Below are 20,454 nucleotides of genomic sequence, written 5' to 3'. Positions count from 1 at the left end.
TGCTCGGACCAAAAGCTCTCTATTCAAAAATTCATTAGGAGTAGAAAAATCTTATGAGTAACTTCCAAGCAATGAGAGTCTGGAAAGAGGCATTCTCTAGCAGTGGCTCTGTACTTTACCTGCTGGGTGGCATTGGGAAAGCTGCCTCTGTACACCATCAGTAAAATTGAGCAAATAACATTAGTCCTCAGAAATTGAGTTTTTGACAGCCAAGGATAGTGGTATTATTTTTGCTGTGCTCAAAGATTATATCAAACATGCAGCCTTTTTGCAGGGACCACTGTGCCAAAGCTGGCTTAGTGTTCATGTTGGTGGAGGTGCGTTATGTGGACAACTGATGTCTCCATTTTGCTAGTAGCTATTTGGCACTCCCCAGGTACTCCTGAGTTTATTCATCTGATTATTTTGGCTTCGAGGCTACCTTTCACAGTATCCCCAAGTCATGGGCATCTCCACAATCCACAATCCATACCCAACACACCGTCAGCCCCCATTAATTCTTGCATTGTTCCTGAATCTTCAGGAGAGGAAGGAGAGCACACTTCATTCCCCCCACTCCGTGCCAGCCCAAAGTATGTGACATTTCTGGCCCTCAGCCCTCAGTTCTGTTGGCTAGAAAGGCATGGCCAAGCCAATTGGCATGAAGTTGGGTGTGGAAAGTTCTAGTTACAAGTACATAGGACATAATATATTGCCTGCCAACCAGCCAGCCTTTTGTGCCAGGGCTAGAAAAGCTGTAAGAAGAAGCCACTTGCCTTCCTAAATTTTGTCTGGGAGGATATTATCTTGGGGAGGAGAAGCAGAGCCTCAGCTCCAGAAGCCTAAATGCTAGCAGGTGATCTCAGGCTTTCATTGGGACTATACATTCTCTGTTCCACTTTACAATCTTCTCTGTGGACATGGTGGAAGATATGGACCACAAGATTGGGCACGATAGCCCTTGTTTAGTTTCCTGAGGCAATTCACTGGACTTTGCTGAGTTTCAGAGTTCAATCTACTCAATGTGCCAAAGAGAACCCACTTGCCCAGTGGCCTGCAAGAATCTGCTACTATGGGATCACACCACAGAGAGTGGAAGTAATATCCAAGTGTTTTGGAATTATTTGCAATAAATCTGCACAACAAAAGCAAGCTATGATTGAAGGGTCCAAATCCTCTGAGGTACTATCAGAATTTCATGAAGGAAACTGTTTACTAGTTTCATACAATCCTGCATTGTTCCCACAAGCACCCAGCACAGGCAGCAGGCTGTCACCAAGAAGGCTGGTAGTGCCCTCTTGAGGAATCCCTGGGCACTGCCAGGGACCCAAGTGAACTCTGGAGAACGTTTGCTAAGGGTGCCCAGCAGAACTATTGGAAGCAGTATCATAGAAATAGGTGGGGGTGGGTAGATTAAAACACACACACACACACACACACACACACACACACACACACACAAAACCCTTGGGGACCTGGAAAGAAACCACTGTGGAGCCTGTGGGGAGGTCTCAGGAGAGGGGTGGTGAGTGGGTTATGAAGCAGTCAGGACATACAGACTACAACATACTAGATCTTGGGTAGCTGGAACCTTAAGGCACTGGGGAGTGTGAGCATGACCTACCTGAGACCTTTGCCATCCCTGGACATAAAATCAAGGTGGATACAGGAAGACATGATCCATCAAAAAGTGTGGAGAGAGAAAAAGAAAGACAGAGATGGAGAGCAGAAACAGAAAGATTGAGACTTCTGAAGATAGAATGAATTGTAAGGCAATAGAGATGAAGGAAAGGAGAAGAGAAATGTGTATTTGAGGAACATGGTTGAAAAATTGGAACCTGTGAGTTTATTGGGAACACATCTTTTCTTCCAAGTAGCCTAACAGTCCCCAGAGCTGCTGCTGAGAATCTAGGGGTAGATTTGTGAGGAGACTCAGCCCAAGCGATTTCCCCTGCAAGCAGAGCTGTCTCATCTATCCGAGCTGTGAAAAACCATCTCTCTCACCTGCTAAATCAGAACGCCCAGAGTTTGGATTCAGTTTCTTCAGCCATCTGAGCTGTTAAGGGCACACATTTGGTGACTTCTTGCTTTTGGTTTTCCCTCTCCTCCAGGGAGATTCTGACAACAATCATCCAGAAGTTAATTGTTGGCACAATCCTACAACCCAGCTTCCTCAGGAGGTAGAATCTATGGCTGGAGAGCAGGGTCAGCAAGGTCAGGGGTCCTGGAAACTTCTGCCATCAGTCGCACGGTCTGCTCTACAAAGCTCCTATACAGCTCTGCAAAAAGGGCAGCATTTCCAGAGATCCTGTCTCTTTGGGGCTGGTATAAGAGCAAAGGATCTAGAGCTATAGGACTCTGGACAAGCCTCAAATACTGTAGGATTGAGGACCTGGGTGAATCCACAGAGACATCTGCAGAAGATTCACCTAACATCAGAGCTCAAGCCAGAATGTGTCCAAGGTCACAGCACAAAGAGAAAACTGTAAGATACAATTTTGCCATTCTCCTCCCCACAGGAAGATTCTAAGCTCTGTTCAGTACCTCTTTCTTCTCCTCTCTATCTCCAAGGAAAAGCTCTAGAAAAAATGTGTTTTTTGTGTGTGTGGGTCATACCTTCTTTCGTGGAGTCTTCTAACAAGTATTCCTTCAGTTACATGCGAACCAGTTTCTTCATAGGTCATCCATGGGAGAATGTGGGCCTCAAGGTCAACAGAGTGGTGACTCTCTCTGAGGCCCCTGAAGGGAAAGAGAGCACTAATAAGGAGACTAAGTTAAGATCCACCTTTTCTAGAAAACCTTCCCAGACTAATCCCACCTAACAATGGGCCCTCAAATACCTTCACAGTCTTTAGAAATAAGTATTATTGGTAAGGTAGGTTTCATATATTGTTCCCCTGTTTTTGTTGCTTGGCCATTTTTTTCTTAGTGTTTTTTCTCTGAGGCAAGGACTATATTTCCTTTCCCCTTCTCTCTACCTTCATTGGCAGCCACTGCTTCACCCCAACCCACCCTTTGCCTCTCACCAGCCTGGCCTTAGCTCTTTGATGACACTACAGTCTCAGGATTGAATACTGACCACCTGATTCCCAGATCATGTTAGTGATTTGTCTCAAGGTTAATTACCCTCCTTTGAAATCACCCATACCCCTAACTCTGACCTTCTCTTTACCTTATTCTGTGAATTTGCATAGGTCTTGTCACCTCTTTGGGGTCTCTGTTATCCTTTCTATAAAATCATTACAATTGTAGCTTCCCCCAGCTTGGTCAAAATCTGTTCGTGGAATCAACAGCTTGTGTTTTGTCCTCATTTAGTTGAAACCAAGAAGGATTTGGAAGAAATTATTTTAAAAGACAAAATTTTCTTCTCAATTATGTTTCTTAGAGCTGGGTAGAGGATGGATGCTTATTTGCTAAGGAGTTGGTGGGGGGAGGGGAAAGGTAGACAGGGCCAAGAGCAGCTAAGAGTGAGAGGTGGAGTTGGGGCAGAGTTGGAAGTACTCTGGGAATAACATCTACGTTTCTGACCCTGAGCCCCTGGCCATGGTTACAGCTTCTATGGCTTCTGACACTTGGACTGCAACATCCCACACCAAATAGACCCAAGCATCACTTGGAGGTTCCTAGGACCTCTTTTTGTTTCTACCCCCAAACCACATTCCAGATGCTCTGCATCAGAGTGAAATTCCTCACAGACAAGGCTTAGAGAAAAACTGAAAAACAGAAAATGAAACAATTGGTAGTGAAAGGCAGAAAAAGAAGATGGAGTTCTTAGAGAAGGGAGTATCCCTAAGGAGGTGGGGACAAGGGGAGGAGAAGGGGAGGAGGAGAGGAGGAGGAAAGCGGGGCCTGTCTCTTTAAGGGGGTTGGCTGTCAATCAGAAAGCCCTTTTCATTGCAGGAGAAGAGGACAAAGATACTCAGAAAAAAGTAAAGGACCGAAGAAGGAGACTGGAGAGACCAGGATCCTTCCAGCTGAACAAAGTCAGCCGCAAAGCAGACTAGCCAGCCGGCTACAATTTGGAGTCAGAGTTCCAAAGACATGGGTGAGTTTCAAAAACTTTAGCATGGAAGATTCAAGCAGGCACAGAAATTTGCAAGACAATTTCCAACTTTAATGTTCGGGGTTTCCAATGGTTTCAATAAGCTGTGTTTTGGCACTTGTTGTCTTTAATTCCTTAGCACTCAATTAGGTTAACTCCTTTTCTGCTGTACTGAGAATGATGCTTTATTGCCCAAGAACTCCAGCAGCACGTGGAGAGTACCACAGGTCCTTGGAGAGAGTGCCCAGAGGGTTGGATATGGTCATGTGTCCTCCTACCCCCTCACTTCCCTCTACCTTCTCTTTTCCCCGGTTCCTAGGCCCTGGTAATGACTGGGTCAGCTGACATCCCTGGTTCTTCTGGTGACAACTGAGTGTTGGCTAGCCTTCAGATGTATAAAATGACTGCTTGCTTGATATGAAATTTGGACCCCGTTTGACATCAGAAGGAAATTGGGGAGTTGAGCAAGATGGAACTCAGGCTTGGCTATGGCTGAAAAGGCCAATCTCGGGTTCAGGAAATGAAAATAAAGGCCTCAATGGATATGGGTAGGGTATGTGTGTGTGTGTGTGTGCACGTGTACATATATGGGTGATCATATCTAACTAATATCATAGACTTAGCCTTTCTGAGGGCATGATTCAGACTCTAAATCCCTCCTATGCTCCTATGACAAGAAGGCTGCTGGGACCTTAGGGATCTTGCTGACTTGGTTTAGTACTAAGGGCTTCTCCAGGTTCCATGAATAAAGAGAGAAGCTATCTGGTCTTTCATAGTGTCTACTTAGAGCAAGGTGTATAGAGCATGAGGGTCTTTGTCCACACAGGATGTCACAGAGATGTGTAGACATTGCTCACTCACATTTGGCAAAAGAAGAGTAGCAGCTTGAATACATCCCAAGTGAAATGAGAATCAATTATTGTATGTATTCACCATCAAATATAGTACCCAGAAGACTACAGGAACATCCACGGAAAACAGTTTTCAATTATATTAAGCTGGTGTCAGCCTTTAGGTTGTTTCATCCTGAGAGAGCTTTTTGAAGCATGTATTCAACATGGATAATTAAGAGGGCAGGGCTAGAATCAACCAGGTTTGAATCCCATATCTGCCACTTATGAACTTCATGACCTTGGGTTGGTCACTGTGAATTATCACTTCATATTCTGGAAAATGGGGATAACAATAACTGCTTTGTCTACTTGCAGGGTTGTGAAAATCAAGTACTAATGTTGTGGATGTCCTTTGAAAATGGGGAAGCTCTATAACAATTGTAAATAATGATAATACCATTTATTATAAAATAATGCATGTATAAGCTGACTCTTAACTCTTTCCAAAGTGGTTTGGACTTTTTTTGTGTACACTTTGTGCACTTGGGTAAGAATCATTTGACCAACTCAGTGTAGCCAGATGAGAGGTGAATGTTGGAGAAACTCAATTCCTACCCTTGGTAATGTCAGGAACACTACATAATGTCAGGGCAGCTGATTGGGTAGGTTGTGAATTAAAAAATGGAAAGGGAGTAAAGAATGATGCTAAATATTACTTCCTCAGAGGATGAAAGCCCTGAGGAAAAGGCAGGAACAAATGAGGTGACCACAGGGACAGTTTCCTATATCATGGAGGTTGGATGATTTCCTCCAGGGGAAATTGCCACAGATAAGGGCAAAATTGAGGTTGTGTATTGGATCCCAGATCCTGGGGGTGGGCAATTCTTGGGCCAGGTGCACATAACAGAGTAGCCATTGAGTTTCCAATTATTCAATAACAAAATATCTCAAGTACTTTATAAATAATAGACCGTCTCTGTTTAATCACCTCCAGAAACAGGGAGCTAACTACGTCGACCAGATAGAATCCTATAGGATGAGAAACAAAGAAGAACACTGAATTCAGTATTCTCTATACAGAAGGCTTATGGGGGAAATGACAGTTCATTAAACCTTTTCCCAACTTGGGAGGGGAATGTTCCAAATGAGTCTTTGGGATAACAATGGAAACAGAAAAGAGCTAAAGAGCAGTAACTGATTGTTCCCTGCTCAGTAACACAATGCCATTTCTGAACAGCAAAACATTGGCTCCTGCAAGCCTGTTGTCTGAGAACAGTGGCTGTTACCCTGGTAACCAGACTGTGATGCTTCCTTCCAAAGGTGGCTCTTTGCCGAGCAGTAAGTATAGTTTTGGCTGGTGCAGACTAAGTGAGGGTTGCTCAGACAAGAAGTGTGGAAGCAGAGGAGGGGTCCAATTTTACAGAATTCCTGAATACAAACTGAATCCCACCAGGATGGCAAGAATGCCACAAAACTGCCAAGAGCTAAAAAGAAACCAGATCCAAAACCGCACACTCACTTAATCTTCCTAGAGACACTGACCAAAATGATGATGGACAGCCTTCCCCACCCCATTTCTCACCTTAGCCTTGCAGAGCCAGAGGAGATCTTGGAGAGTTAGGCAGACTGAAAGGCCTGCTCTGCTTGGAGGAGCCTTTGCCCTGGTTCTGCACTATGAAAGCCAGAAGTTTACTCAACAGCCTGACAACTAGAACTAATCTTTCAAAGCTATGTGAGTAGTAATAAGGCCTAAGAACCCCCTGGGAGATGGGTGGGAGGGGACATATAGTGTCTAAACCCATCAAGGCACTGGCACCCAGCCAGTGGCATCTTTTTCCCTGTTGCCTTTTTGTGTATTATCTTGAAACCCTGAAAACCATCCTCAGGGTATAGTTCTTGGTCTTGAAAGAAAGCAACTGTAGACATGCCATCCTTGCCTACAGAACTTCAGATCCAGAGAAGATGAAGTCAGGGCAGCGATATGGTCAGGAATAGTCACATCAGTCTGGAATGCAAACAGAGCAGGTTTCCCTTTCTTTCCCACTGTTAGGGCCTATCCAGTGTCAAACTTACCTCAAAAGTTCAACAAGTACCGATTGATTAATTCCTCCTTGGCTATTTGAAAATGGTCCTAAGGGTGATATCTCAGATCTGCACTTGCCTCTGAGCTCTCTGCTAGGCAGGGATCTGGAAAAGAGTCAGTGATATCCCAAGTAAGAGAACAACGTTCCCCAGATCAGCTTTACACTGCAACCAAGGAGAGAGGAAAAAAATGGTGAGAGACTGACATAAGGAATAAGGTATAGAAAATGTTATCTCTTAGCTTATTGCCGGGTACTTTTTCACTTCTGCATAAGTGGGCAAAATGAAGAAAATGTATCAAGGACAGAGTTTAACAATCAAGGTTCTATTCCAACCTCCATATGTTTGGGCATAAATCGTCACATATGTGTGTGTGTGTGTGTGTGTGTGTGTGTGTGTGTGTTTGTGTTTGGGGAGGAGTAGGGGGTATAGGAAACAAGTTGGCTCAAATGCTGTTGTTATGGTAAAAATAATATAATTTCTGTTCAAAGAAGAGGCTGAAATTCTTTTTTATTTAACTTTATCCGTATAACTCGACTATCCAGCAGGATTGACTTCCATGCTCCAGTGGCTGCAGGGCCCCTTTCAGCACTTGAATGTGGTATAGGTGCTGAGTTCATGTAGGGAAGACGAGATTATAGGCAGGGCTTTGTCTGACCAGGATAAGGCCAGAAGAAAAGTCTTTGTCTCTGGAACTCCTGATGATTGTTGTTTTACTCCTAGAACCCACCCACTGATCCTCATCCATCCCCAGTACCAGTCACGGCTGCTCTAGCATCTTGGCCCCGTCAACCATTATAGGCCCCAGTCAAGGAGGCCTCTGTTCATGGAGTGAGGTTAGGGGTGGGTTCTGGGAGGAGGGTAAGAGTGTAGTGCAGATTAGAGACTTAGGGAGATGGGGCCAGTTTTTTGCTCAATGAGCCTGCCTGTTGTTTAGCTCTATTGTACAGGGTTCTTCTATCTTTCCCTTTGTCAGCTGGATTCAAGGGACAGGCTGAGAATTGTGCAAGGCACAATTGGTCTCTTTCTACCATCTCTTTCGATGAAAGCCCCTACTCTCTTCCCTTTGATGAGTTCCCAGATTCACACTGAATTTCCATCGTGGAGCTGGTCCTTGAGGCATTCCCAGGGCATAGGAAAGGAGAGAGGGCTTGGGAGCTCTTGGCTCCTGCTTAAAGAGACAGCATCAGGATCAACACAATCCCTTGGATGGACATGGATCTGGATAAGAGTAACAATGGTCCTGATGATCTTTGTTAGATTCCTCTGAAAAGCGTTGGTGAGAAGGGTTTGAAGTTCAATCACAGATTGATTGGACTCATTTTGGAAGTTTGCAGATAAATCTAGCCAACACTGAGTATTTACCTTTTGCTTACATTTTGCCCAGAGCACTTGATCGTATACATTTTAACACTAGGTTATAGGTAGCTTTGGTCTTTGATTCACAGACACAAGTTTGTTCTCCCCAAGATTGAAATGTCATTGAAGAAAGGGACAAGGCTTTATAATTCCCATTTGTTTTTCACAATGCCTAGCTTACTGCATATATGCTTAATAATTGTACTGAATCCACATCAAAAGAAATGAAAGGAAAACACTGGGAAAGGTATTTATTTTTCTCTATAACTTATCACCAAAGTCAGGCAGTTTAATCCAATTGAGTTGCACTGGGTAATGTTATTACTATACAGTTCTTTTATGCCAATTATACCATGTGAAAGTCTGTCTTTAGCCTGGAAACATGAGCATGTCTCTTGAGAGAGCCAGAGAACTTCTCCAGAATCCATTATAGCCTTCCTAAATTAAACCAATACCCTTTCAACCATGAAAGGTACTGAAATGTAGAGCTTGTGGCTTCACACATTCCCAAGGATATTTCTTGGGCTGTAAAAAATCAAAGTGAACCCAGTGGACCTTTCTCAGAACGTTATGATTGTCAACTACTTTGATGAAGACACATTTTTTTTTGCATGTTCTGAGTTTTTCCCCTTCGGAATCCAAAAGTTGATTTTTTGCTTGGATGGATTGAATGAGATTCTTCCCTTCTGCTGAACTTAAATGGCATCAGAACCAACATTTCATTTTGATTATAAAGAAATTGACATGTAATGTGTATGCTGATATACTTTAACTATGTAGAGCTCCAGAGTGATAGATTTATCTGGGGCCATTTATTTCCAACTCCGCATTAAAGATTCATTAAAACCTATGTCCCTCTTGACCCTTGCTTTGAATGTCAGAGGAACAGAAAAGGGGTGCTAAGTTATTTGAGGTCTAAGAGAATAGAGGAAAAATATATGTAAAAAAAAAAGTGTATCAGTTGATGATCCAGAGTTGCTTCCAAGGCTTAGTCTTTTATCATTCAGTAAAGATATTCCGTAAGACACTCTGGTTATTTTTGGATGATTATCAAGGGATTTGATTCACTAAAGAGGATTTTTCCTTATCTTTACAATGCCGGTGGGGATATTAACTAAAACTTAGAGTGGATTCCCTGTTTGGCTAGCAAGAGTTCAAATTCCTTCATCCCTAATCACACCTGGACTGTTTAGCTCTTCCCAGGGTGAAAAAGCTGGGTGAGTGAGTGACACAGGACAGTCACTTGCTAGGGTGGATGGCTGTCCTTACTCTGGGCTAAATAAACAGTTCCGCCATTCTTCCCTGGGTCTGACCCCCTTCCCCACCCCCAGGCCTGCAGGTCCCTGCAGAATACCAATGAGGTTCCTGAGATCTCAGGGAAAAACAAGGCTTCTTTGTCCAAGGGAGCTATGGAGGGTTCTGTCCAAGCCCTGACCCTGTGCTGGGGAGAGAGGGAACAGTGGGGTCACGGACCTTCCCCTCCCCCCATCCTCAGGCTTCAGAGACCTTCTTTACTAGAAGAGTCTAAGAGTTTGGGGGTGGGAAAGAGTTGGATAGACAGAGTAGGAAAGCACTGTTTATTTCCAAGCTCCTTTTATTGACTTACAGGATGCATCTAGTATCTTAACCTGTTGAGAAAGAGGAAGATCAATTTTTCTAATGTTTCCTGAGAACAATGATCAATTTCACCTGCTGTGTCTTTCTTTCTGGTATATACATGTGTGCATGTGCACATTTGCATGCATGCATGCATGCGTGCACATGCACGTACACAAACACACACACACACACACACACACACACACACACACACCATGGGCCAGCTCTGATGAAACACTCTTCCCAAACATTATTGCAAAGTTCATACTAAGTAAACTCTGCCTCCATTTACAGCAGCACAGCTACAAATTGATTGCTTTTCATAGAGGCCAAATTTTCTGAAAGTAGTTCTTCAGTTTTTAGAAAAGGATGAAAATTCAGTTCTGCCGCAAATGTTAGCTATTTACTCTGCTTGCTTCTGAAGCTCCTGAGCCTCATCTCTGGTGTCACATACCAGAATCTTTGAGGAAGAGGCTCTTTGAGGACCAAGGAAGTGTTGTCTTTTTATGGGATGATGGGTAATAGGACTCACTCATTCTGTGGCTCTGAGAACAGAGATAAATGCCTTTACCTCAACTTTCCCATCAGAGATAATTTGGTCCTTCAAAATCTGTTCACATTGCATCAGCCATGCAAACCAACAGATGTTTAAGCACATAGGGCTAAAAAGAAACTACTAGTATTAAGAGGGTTGGGCAAAGGACTCCCCTAGTCCTTGCTACAATGGTATGGACAAGTGAGCTTTGAATAAAAATTCAAAAGTAGAAATTAGCACAATCTGCTTTCTTTTTATAAGGCGTTCCAAAGTGCTTTTTCAAAAGCAGCTTCTCAGCACATCAGCTGTATATTTGTATATAATCCATATATATATGATATATGTACAAAATAATTCATATATCATATATATTGTATGATATGTGAATAGATGTATAAAACCAGATAGCATATGTATGTGTATCTATATCTATATTGATATTGATATCGATATTGATATAGGTATAGATTTGGGATATGGCCAAGTGGCCAGAAGGAGCCATCCTTTCCTCATTTAGTCAGCCATTTACTTGACATTTGTTAAGTTTTGCTCCATGTGGCACTTAGAACATGGGGCTAGTACTTGGGGCACAGCAGTTCTCTGAACCTATGACTTCTTGTGTGCCTTTCCTCTTTCTCAGCAACATTGGCATGGGGCTTGGGGTAACAGGTCTTGGGATCTCAGGGACTCTTAGCACTTTCAGACACCTGTGTTCCTAGGCTTTGGTGTGTTTTCGTCATGCCAGAAAGATGTTTTATGTTTTTCTGACTTTGTATAGAGTTTTTTTGTAGCTGTTTTGACAGAACTCCAGTGTAGGCCTGAGGGTGCAGACATTGGCCAAGCTGCATTATAGGGGGACAAATCAGTCATGCAAGGTGTTAAAAAATCATTAAGCTTGCATTTTTATTACTGTGAACAATAGTAACCCTCCCATTACTATCCCCTGCTCCCTGCCAATTTCCTTCTTCCCATTGGACTGCTCTCCACATAACATTCTAGATGATGAAGAAGCAAGCATTCCATGCAGCAAATACACACAGTATTCAGGAATATCAAGGAGCATGCAATTTCCAAAGTTTCTCCCACCTGGAATGCTCTCCAAGGCTCAAATCTTGTCTGACAATACCAATATCTCTGGCTTGCACCCATCCCTTCCTGGAACTCTTATTTACCTTCTGTAACCATTTCCTTGGCTGTCTGAAATTGTTAGTTGAAAATATTAGATCTACCTAGCTCATTATTCCTTAGTAAACAAAAGATTCTCGTATGGCACAGTCTATGTCTTTTATGTTTTCACATCCCACATAACACCTAGCACAATACTGGGCAAATAGTAAGTACTCCATTAGAATTGATAAATGACTAAAACAAACAAATCAGAATGATAAGAAAAGAGAGGATGATTGCCTAATCTCCCTAGCATGCTACTTCAATGACTAATTATTATTAAAACATTTTTTAAATGTTTATTTATTTTTGAAAGAGTGCGAGTGGGGGAAGGGAAGAGAGAGAGGGAGACACAGAATTTGAAGCAGGCTTTGGGATCCAAGCTGTCGGCACAGAGCCTAACATGGGGCTTGAACTCATGAACTGTGGGATCATGACCTGGGCTGAAGTCAGATGCTTAACAGACTGAGCCACCCAGGCGCCCCTTCAATGACTAATTATCAAAGAAACACATACATTCTAGGAATTAAAAGTAAGGATTTATTTTCATGAGTAAACTGAGAGTTGCTGGAGGGGTGTTGGGTGGGGGATGGGCTAAATGGGTGATGGGCATTAAGGAGGGCACTTGTGATGATCACTGGGTTTTCTATGTAAGTGCTGAATCACAAAATTCTACTTCTGAAATCATTATTACACTATATGTTAGCTATCTTGGATTTAAATAAAATTTAAAAATTAAAAAAAAGTCCAAAAAAAGAGAATACAGCTAAGTAATGGTTTTGGGGTCAATCTCACATTCCAGAACCCTAAAGCTCAGACTCTTCTGCTTTTGGAATCTGGGGTGACTACTCCATCTGTGCATGTGAGCATGGACCTTGACTTGTCTGACAAAGAAGTATGAGTGGCACAAGCCACACAGGGAACATACATGACTTTTCCCCTTCTTCTTCCCCAGGCTTGTTGGAGTGCTGTGCAAGATGTCTTGTAGGGGCCCCCTTTGCTTCCTTGGTGGCCACCGGGTTGTGTTTCTTTGGGGTGGCACTGTTCTGTGGTTGTGGACATGAAGCACTCACTGGCACAGAAAAGCTAATTGAGACCTATTTCTCCAAAAACTACCAGGACTATGAGTATCTCATCAATGTGTAAGTACCTGTCCTACATGAACCCTTCTCTCTTTCTGTCTCTTCCTGGAGACATACAGGACTCATCAGTACCTTAATGATTAGTAGGGGATTAGTGTGGAGCCAGACAGGATTTCTGAGTCTTCCTTCTGTTTGCAGATTTCACCTATGCCTCATCTAAGGTCCTAAATGGGGGGAAGTGCCAAATTCAGAAATGGGAGGGTTGTCTGCTGGCTAGTCCACTTCTCATTGCCCCTTCACACCCACCGCACTTGCTTTGTCCCACATGTTCTAACTTCTGCCCATAGGGTTAACATTGACTGAGTTGGAGCCTCTACAGTGATAGGTATGGAGAACTCAGGGAAGGTCCAATGACTGGACAGATTGGGGCTGCTGCTCTTGGTTTGATATACCATTTGATTCTGCTCAGGCCCCCGTACTAAGACTTTCCTGTTCCTAGAGCATATTAGGCCCCTGTTCCTTCATCCATCCTCCTCCTGGTCTAGTTCCTCTCTTCTTTCTCCTACTGAAGGAATATCTCTGAAGGGTCAGGCCAAGGAGAATAGAGTCCTAGTTCTTCAGGTCACAGGGTAAGCAAGGGGTGGGTGGAGGAGCATGTGCTATTGGCCACGCTCTTTGTCTTTCTTTACTTCAATAAAGATAAGGTGGAGAGGTTGAGGAGGAACCTAGTGATTTTCCTAAAGAATCCCTAGCCTTGTTTAGGTGCCCACTCAAGTGTCCACCTCACTTTTGCAAGAAGGGCTCTAGCTGGGTCCTCAATAAGATTTCCTGATATATTTTGTCTATATGTTAATGCAGGATCCATGCCTTCCAGTATGTCATCTATGGAACTGCCTCTTTCTTCTTCCTTTATGGGGCCCTCCTGCTGGCTGAGGGCTTCTACACCACCGGTGCAGTCAGGCAGATCTTTGGCGACTACAAGACCACCATCTGCGGCAAGGGCCTGAGCGCAACGGTAACAGGGGGCCAGAAGGGGAGGGGTTCCAGAGGCCAACATCAAGCTCATTCTTTGGAGCGGGTGTGTCATTGTTTGGGAAAATGGCTAGGACATCCCGACAAGGTGATCATCCTCAGGATTTTGTGGCAATAACAAGGGGTGGGGGACAATTGGGCGTGAGTCTGTGGCCTCATCCCCACCCAAGGCTGAGCCCTCTCTAGGGGCTTGGCTTTTGAGTGAGGAAGTGATGGCTACAGCCGAACGAGAAGGTCAGGAAGAACGTGGTGCCCAGCTGGCTTAGCGTCAACTTTCAAAAGTTCCCTAGAAAATTTCATTCAAAAAAAAAAAAAAAAGAAAAAAGAAAAAAGAAAGAAAGAAAGAAAAAGCATAAGTTTTGTGGACACTTCATACAATCAGACAATTTCTAAGACATCTGTTGGTATTCCTTTACTCTCCTCTTAGCGGGGACCACAACAAGATTAGATATGACTGCCTAAGAGTCTAAAATGCTACTCATGGGATTGAGATACAGGTGCTTGATCTGAGAGGGAGGGTGGATCATGGAAAAAAATAATTGACTCCAAGGAGGAATTCACAATATTCTGGGATTTTACTCTGTTGGAGGTCCCAGAGGGAACTAGCATAGATCTGCATTTTTAATGCTTCATCTTTGTCTGAGGGCTATCCATGCTTCTACTGAGATACACATTGGTTTTCCATCTCTAGAGTTAAGATCCTTTGGGGGTTGAACATCTATGGATTATGGTGATGTCTTCTGTGGCCAGCAGTTGGCTTAGAAAGGTTTTTGGATTTGATATTTAAATCTCCTATTGGCTTTGCTCAATGACTAGGGATCAAAGTCCTATGATGAGGAACATTTTCTAAGCTCAGCCTAAGGTTTGAGAAATGGCACGACTTTCTTTCAGGATCTGTTTTGATTTCTTTACACCTTATCTGCCAAAAAATCTCCCGAAGCCTCTCTAACCCAGGGATCCTCCTCACTCCAACCCCCACCCATTTCCCCCACCCTCCAACACACTTGGGGCCAGTTCTCTAGTAGATACTGCCCATGACAGTTGGCAGAGGTGCCCTGCTTACTAATTTAATTTGGTGGAGATCTCTGGAATCTGGTTTCATATCTGGCACATGCCATTCCAGGATCTCCTAGTTTGTGTTTCAACATCTCCAGGCTGATGCTGATTTCTAACCACCCCATTTCAATTGTTTTAGTTTGTGGGCATCACCTATGCCCTGACCGTTGTGTGGCTCCTGGTGTTTGCCTGCTCTGCTGTGCCTGTGTACATTTACTTCAACACGTGGACCACCTGCCAATCTATTGCCTTCCCCAGCAAGACCTCTGCCAGTATAGGCAGTCTCTGTGCTGATGCCAGAATGTATGGTAAGTTAGGATATGGGTGCTCTGGCTTCCTACCCCCTGTGAAAGCACTATATATTTTGTCCTTTACTTAGAATAATGAGGATGGTAATTATAAGGGAAAATATTATGGATGCCTGGCTCTTAGTTTTTTAATCCTTCTCCACTGAAATTGGAGAGACTTCTTCCCTTGAAAGGGAACTTCTTTTGGAAGTGGTAGGAATTTTCTTGGCTGTTCACACTGCTCTAGCCTGGTTGACTGTTGTTCCCAACCCAGAAGCAGCACATTTCAAAGACAAAGACCAGATTACACAACTGTTCAGTACCACCTTCTTCCTCTTCTCCTCCCCCCCACCTCCTCCTCCACCTCCTCCTCCTCCTCCTTTACCTTCTTCTTCTTCTTTGGCAAATATTTACAAAAAAAGGGATTGTGATTGTTAGTAGGACCCAAATTTTCAGCCAGAATGATTAAGGATAGAAGAAGGGCCCTGAAAGAAAATCTTCATGGAGCCCACAACTCCACAACTCACCCTGGTTGACTTGTGTGTCTTATTCAGGTGTTCTACCATGGAATGCTTTCCCTGGCAAGGTGTGTGGCTCCAACCTTCTGTCCATCTGCAAAACAGCTGAGGTGAGTGGGCCATTTGAGTTATTTTACAATGTAATTGGCTAGTACCATACAAATTTCTACACAAGGCCTTCAATTTTAAAAACCACAACTTCTCTTTGCTGGATTTTGAGTGTAGCTGTTAAAACATCTATTTTCCCTAGAGCTGCATAGAAAGCTTTCCATTCCAAGACTTCCTTCCTTAAAGGAGAAATTTGTAGCTTTAGGAAAAGATAGAGCTTAATGACAAAACCCCCAAATGAAAAATTTTATTCTTTTAGTTAAAAACCTTATCAAGAAAATGATTTGTGCATGGAGACACTCATAGGTTTTACAAAACACTTTCAGTTTGGAATCTTTCCATCTGTAATGAGAAGTAAAAACAAAAAGTACATTTGAAAGGGAAAACACTGTATTGGGAATGGATATCATATACAAATGAGGCAGGGGAATAAAAGTAAATCTTGAGGAAGATGGCAGTAACTTTAAAAGTTAAAAACTTTGTGACTTTAAATTTTGGAATCCTGGATATAACTGTCGGGAACCAGTTGATTAAAATATTTTATGAGTATTCCGTGCTCTGGATGCTATGTGACTAGGTGTTGTGATGTATATTAAAGAACAGGAGACCTGGGACACCTGGGTGGCTCAGTCGGTTGAATGTCTGACTTCGGCTCAGGTCATGATCTCACAGCTCGTGAGTTCCAGCCCCGCATCAGGCTCTGTGCTGACAGCTCAGAGCCTGAAGCCTGCTTCAGATTCTGTCTCCCTCTCTCTCTACCCCTCCCCTGCTCACACTCTGTTTCTGTCTTTCTCTCTCTCTCTCAAAAATAAATAAATGTTAAAAATTAAAAAAAAAAGAACAGGAGGCCTATATGCAAAGAAGTGGCAATTTAGTTATAGATGCAGAATTAGCACAAAGATGTTAACATATTAAGAAAGCTGCATTCATGATTTACAGCAGAACATATTTTTGCAGTTGCAAGAAACTTTTCTCCCTTTTGCATTTTCTTGCAGTTCCAAATGACCTTCCACCTGTTTATTGCTGCATTTGTGGGAGCTGCAGCCACACTGGTTTCCCTGGTGAGTTGTCTGAATGATCTAAACAAATAAATGGTCCTGGGATAGCTTGGGTACAGCCATGCTGAAAGGCAAAAAGATAGATTCCTAACCTTGAAATGCTTGAGAGAAGCTCCTGGGAAGAGACAAAAAAAGGTATAGACTATGAACTTCTACTTTGGGTTACCAAGGTGGAAAAACTTCGGAAATTAGACAGGAACAAGCAAAGTGGTGTGAGGAAAAAGAAGGTAAGAGATTAATAGTCAGAAATGATAATATTTAGCATTTACAGAGCATGTAATATTGCCAAGTACTTTGCAATCATAAATTGCAGTTAATTCTCAACACACCCTGGTCAGATGAGTGACAAGAACATTGATACATTACTAAACATGATTTTCCAAAGCCTGGAATTCTATATGCTATAAATATGAATCCACCTTGGGCACTCTCCAAAGGATTTAGGTACTCTCCTAAAAATACTGGGAGGACCTTCTAACATTATAAACTGTTATTACTATAATGTGATTTTATGCCCCAGGTCCTGCTGATGGTGTTACAGTGCAGTGTCAATGGAGTGCATTCATTGTTCAGATTAAAAACCTAGGGCACTGAAGGGTGAGGAATTCATCTGTAGTCATTAAATAAGTAGTGACTGTTCAAGGATGAGCTTGCAACCCCCCTGGCTTCTACTGCTGAAGCTTTTATACAAACTTGAGTTGTTCCTCATTCTGTAATAGATTAAACAGGGAGGATTGTACTGCATGTTGTGGCTGTGTGTCTGCAGCAAGCAGCCTGTGACTCCAGATCACTCAGACATGTGGATAGCATGATGGCAGAGCCCATGCATTGTTCACTTTATTGAGGAAAATCCAGTGCCAGGCCTAACATAGGTCAACAAATCCTTGTTGAGTTGATTCTCTGGGCCTGAGCCATTAGAAGGAGATGTCTCAGAGAGAACTTCTAGTCAAGTATGTAGGACAAAAGCCTGAGACACGCTGCTTTTCACAGATAAGGGGTTTTTCCTTTATTTAACTGTTTTTATTTCTATCCTTCTTCATACCCAAAAAGCTTTAGAGGAGGGAGAGCTTTCTTTTCTACTCTCACTTGCATTTTCTCTTCTGTTCCTACAGCTCACCTTCATGATTGCTGCCACTTACAACTTTGCCGTCCTTAAACTCATGGGCCGAGGCACCAAGTTCTGATCTCCTGTAGAAATTTCCCTTTCTCTAATAGCAAGGCTCTAACCACACAGCCTACGATGCTTCATCTCCCATGTTAACTCTTTGCCTTTGCCACTGATTGGCCCTCTTACTTGATGAGTGTAACAAGAAAGGAGAGTCTTGTGGTGATTAATGTCTCTCTATGGACTCTCCCCTCTTATGTACCTCTTTTAGTCATTTTGCTTCACAGCTGGCTCCTGCTAGAAATGGGACATTCTTCAGATGGTGACTCCCCAACTGCAAGTCACAAAGAAATGGAGGCTCTAATTCAATTTTCAAGCATCTCCTGAGGACCAGGAAGTGTTTTCTTCTCAGGCACTTCCGCCGATGGAAACAAAGTGGAAAGAAAGATACTCAGGTAGAGAGAAGGGATGTACCTGGTCCCTTTGACACCTATCAGGGCCAAATATATTCTCCTTGGTGTACAAAACAAAGAACCTACTTCTGTCTCCCTCTTACCACTGAAGATAGAAGAAAAAAAATGCAGACAAAACAATAGGAGCATTTGCCCAAATCTACCTATTGCATCTGGGAGAAAAGGGTCAAAGCAAGGATCTTTCACCCATAGAAAGAGAGCACTGACCCTGATGGCGATGGACTATTTAAGCCCTAACTCAGCCAACCTTACTTATAGCATAAGGGAGTGTAGTGTCTGTGTAGCCCAAGGGGGCACTTGGCCTTACACTTTATTAGAGAAGAGAGGCAAGGTGTTGTCAGCATCTTCTCACTCCCTTCTCCTTGATAACAGCTACCATGACAACCCTGTGGTTTCCAAGGAGCTGAGAACAGAGAGAACCTAGCTCATATGAAATAAAAAGGCTGACCGAAGGAGCAGCAGTTGTTAGTGGCTAACGGTGTAAACTGAGCTAGCCCTCTGGTAGACACAGGATAGCTAACTCTTCAGATAGCGTGTCTTTTTTCTGTTGATTAGTTCTATACTCTGGCCTCTGTCATATCTTCACAATGGTGCTCTTTTCATGGGGTATTATCCATTCAGTCATAGAGGATAATTAGAAGATCTTGATTTGTTTCAGAATGATGCATATTTCACATTTTCCAATTTGTTTATCACTTTTTTGGGGTTGTACCAGAAAGGTCTAGGAAATGATTCTTTGATTATGATTCTTTAATAGATGAACATTGAACATTAAACATTGCAAATAATATTTAAAATTGGCTAGTCCCATGTATCTACTAGATTTTCTCCAAATTATTCTGCTCTTGGTCGAAACAGATTTGGTGAATTTGAACCTCAATTTGAATAACTTATTTGATTGTTCTTTTTATGCTAGTGGGGGATGATTTGATTTAGCAGTGTTATCTTGGTGTGTAAAGAGTCAGGTTTAACATACAGGTTATTCTCCTAGTATAGATTATATAACCAAATGCCTTAGCCATCAGGCTCCATGGAAATGGAAATATGGAAAGAGTTTGAAACTTGAATATCTCCCAGGTTTCAGGCTTCTCTTTCTGTGTTTGTTAACTTTGGGTTAAAAAAGAAAAGGCTGAGTGGTCTTTATCGAAAGAAAGATTTTATGGATATTACTGTAGATGGCTCTTTTGTTTTAAAGAGCTACTTTGTTTTCCCTCCTCCAAAGTGGTTTCAGCAACGTTTAAGGAGATGTAAGATATTTACAAAAATATACTTAATATTTGTCTTCAGACCAGTATACAAGATAAGCTTCAAGGCTGCATAGAAGGAGGAGATGGAAAAGATTCTGTGAGAAACCAATCAAGATCAAGGAAAGTGAAGTAATCCATATCTTGTGTTTTGTTTTGATTTAATAACATAACAAATAACCAACCCTTCCCTGAAAATCTCCCACGCATACATACACACGTATACACACATGAAGAGAGTTAACTGAAAGTGTTTCCTTCATTTCTGATATAGAATTTCAATTTAACACACATAAAGGATAAACTTTTAGGAACTTATCTTACAAAATGTATTTTATAAAATTAAAGAAAAATAAAATTAAGAATGCTCTCAATCAAACATCGTGTCCTTTGAATGAATTATTTTGTTTAACTCCACAATAGAAACTCGAATAATTAGACCTTTATTGTGCTGTGTTCAAGAAGCTCATTTATTTTTCAGGTCACCCATGTTATTCTGACAACAATTTTCTGAAATATAGAATAGATAAAACACTACTATTTTTATAGCTTGAGACAGAGTCTAAGTAAACCCAGTAGGCACATATCTGAGCTTGGACTAGAACTCAGGTGGGCTTTTTTGTTTTTTTGTTTTTGTTTGTTTGTTTTTGTAGAATTCAGGTCTTAATGTGTGAGAACTTCTACTCAAATATATAGAGCAAAAGCCTATATGCTTGGACACACCTGTTTTAAGGTTGTTTTTTTTCTTCTAGAAGTGGGGCTTCAGAGTGTTTTGTTCATTCAGGTTGAAATATGGTTACTTCTTTAATATGATAATGGTGCCCCAGCCCTGGTGTGTTGAGGATTAAGTTATTCTTACTTTCTCTTTCAATTGTTTGGATGTTCAGTGTTCATA

The 20,454-nt window shown here is 42.3% G+C and overlaps 1 protein-coding gene across 2 annotated transcripts; it reads left to right on the top strand.

The window, feature by feature from the left end:
• The first annotated feature begins 3,862 nt into the window (after positions 1-3,862).
• PLP1 (proteolipid protein 1) lies at positions 3,863-19,938 on the top strand. 2 transcript variants are annotated; one of them, XM_019431789.2, is made up of 7 exons: positions 3,863-4,024; positions 12,552-12,738; positions 13,537-13,693; positions 14,906-15,074; positions 15,608-15,681; positions 16,675-16,740; positions 17,850-19,938. In XM_019431789.2, the coding sequence occupies exons 1-7, from the start codon at positions 4,021-4,023 to the stop codon at positions 17,919-17,921; spliced, it is 729 nt and encodes a 242-aa protein (XP_019287334.1). In that variant the 5' UTR covers positions 3,863-4,020; the 3' UTR covers positions 17,922-19,938. The 2 variants fall into 2 exon arrangements, with proteins under 2 accessions (XP_019287334.1, XP_019287333.1); XM_019431788.2 differs by having other exon boundaries at positions 13,537-13,798.
• The last annotated feature ends 516 nt before the right edge of the window (positions 19,939-20,454 follow it).

Source organism: Panthera pardus, unplaced genomic scaffold, assembly GCF_024362965.1.
Source record: "Panthera pardus isolate Hobbes unplaced genomic scaffold, ASM2436296v1 HiC_scaffold_27, whole genome shotgun sequence".
Lineage (NCBI taxonomy): Eukaryota > Metazoa > Chordata > Mammalia > Carnivora > Felidae > Panthera > Panthera pardus.
This window is presented reverse-complemented; position numbering and strand designations above follow the sequence as displayed.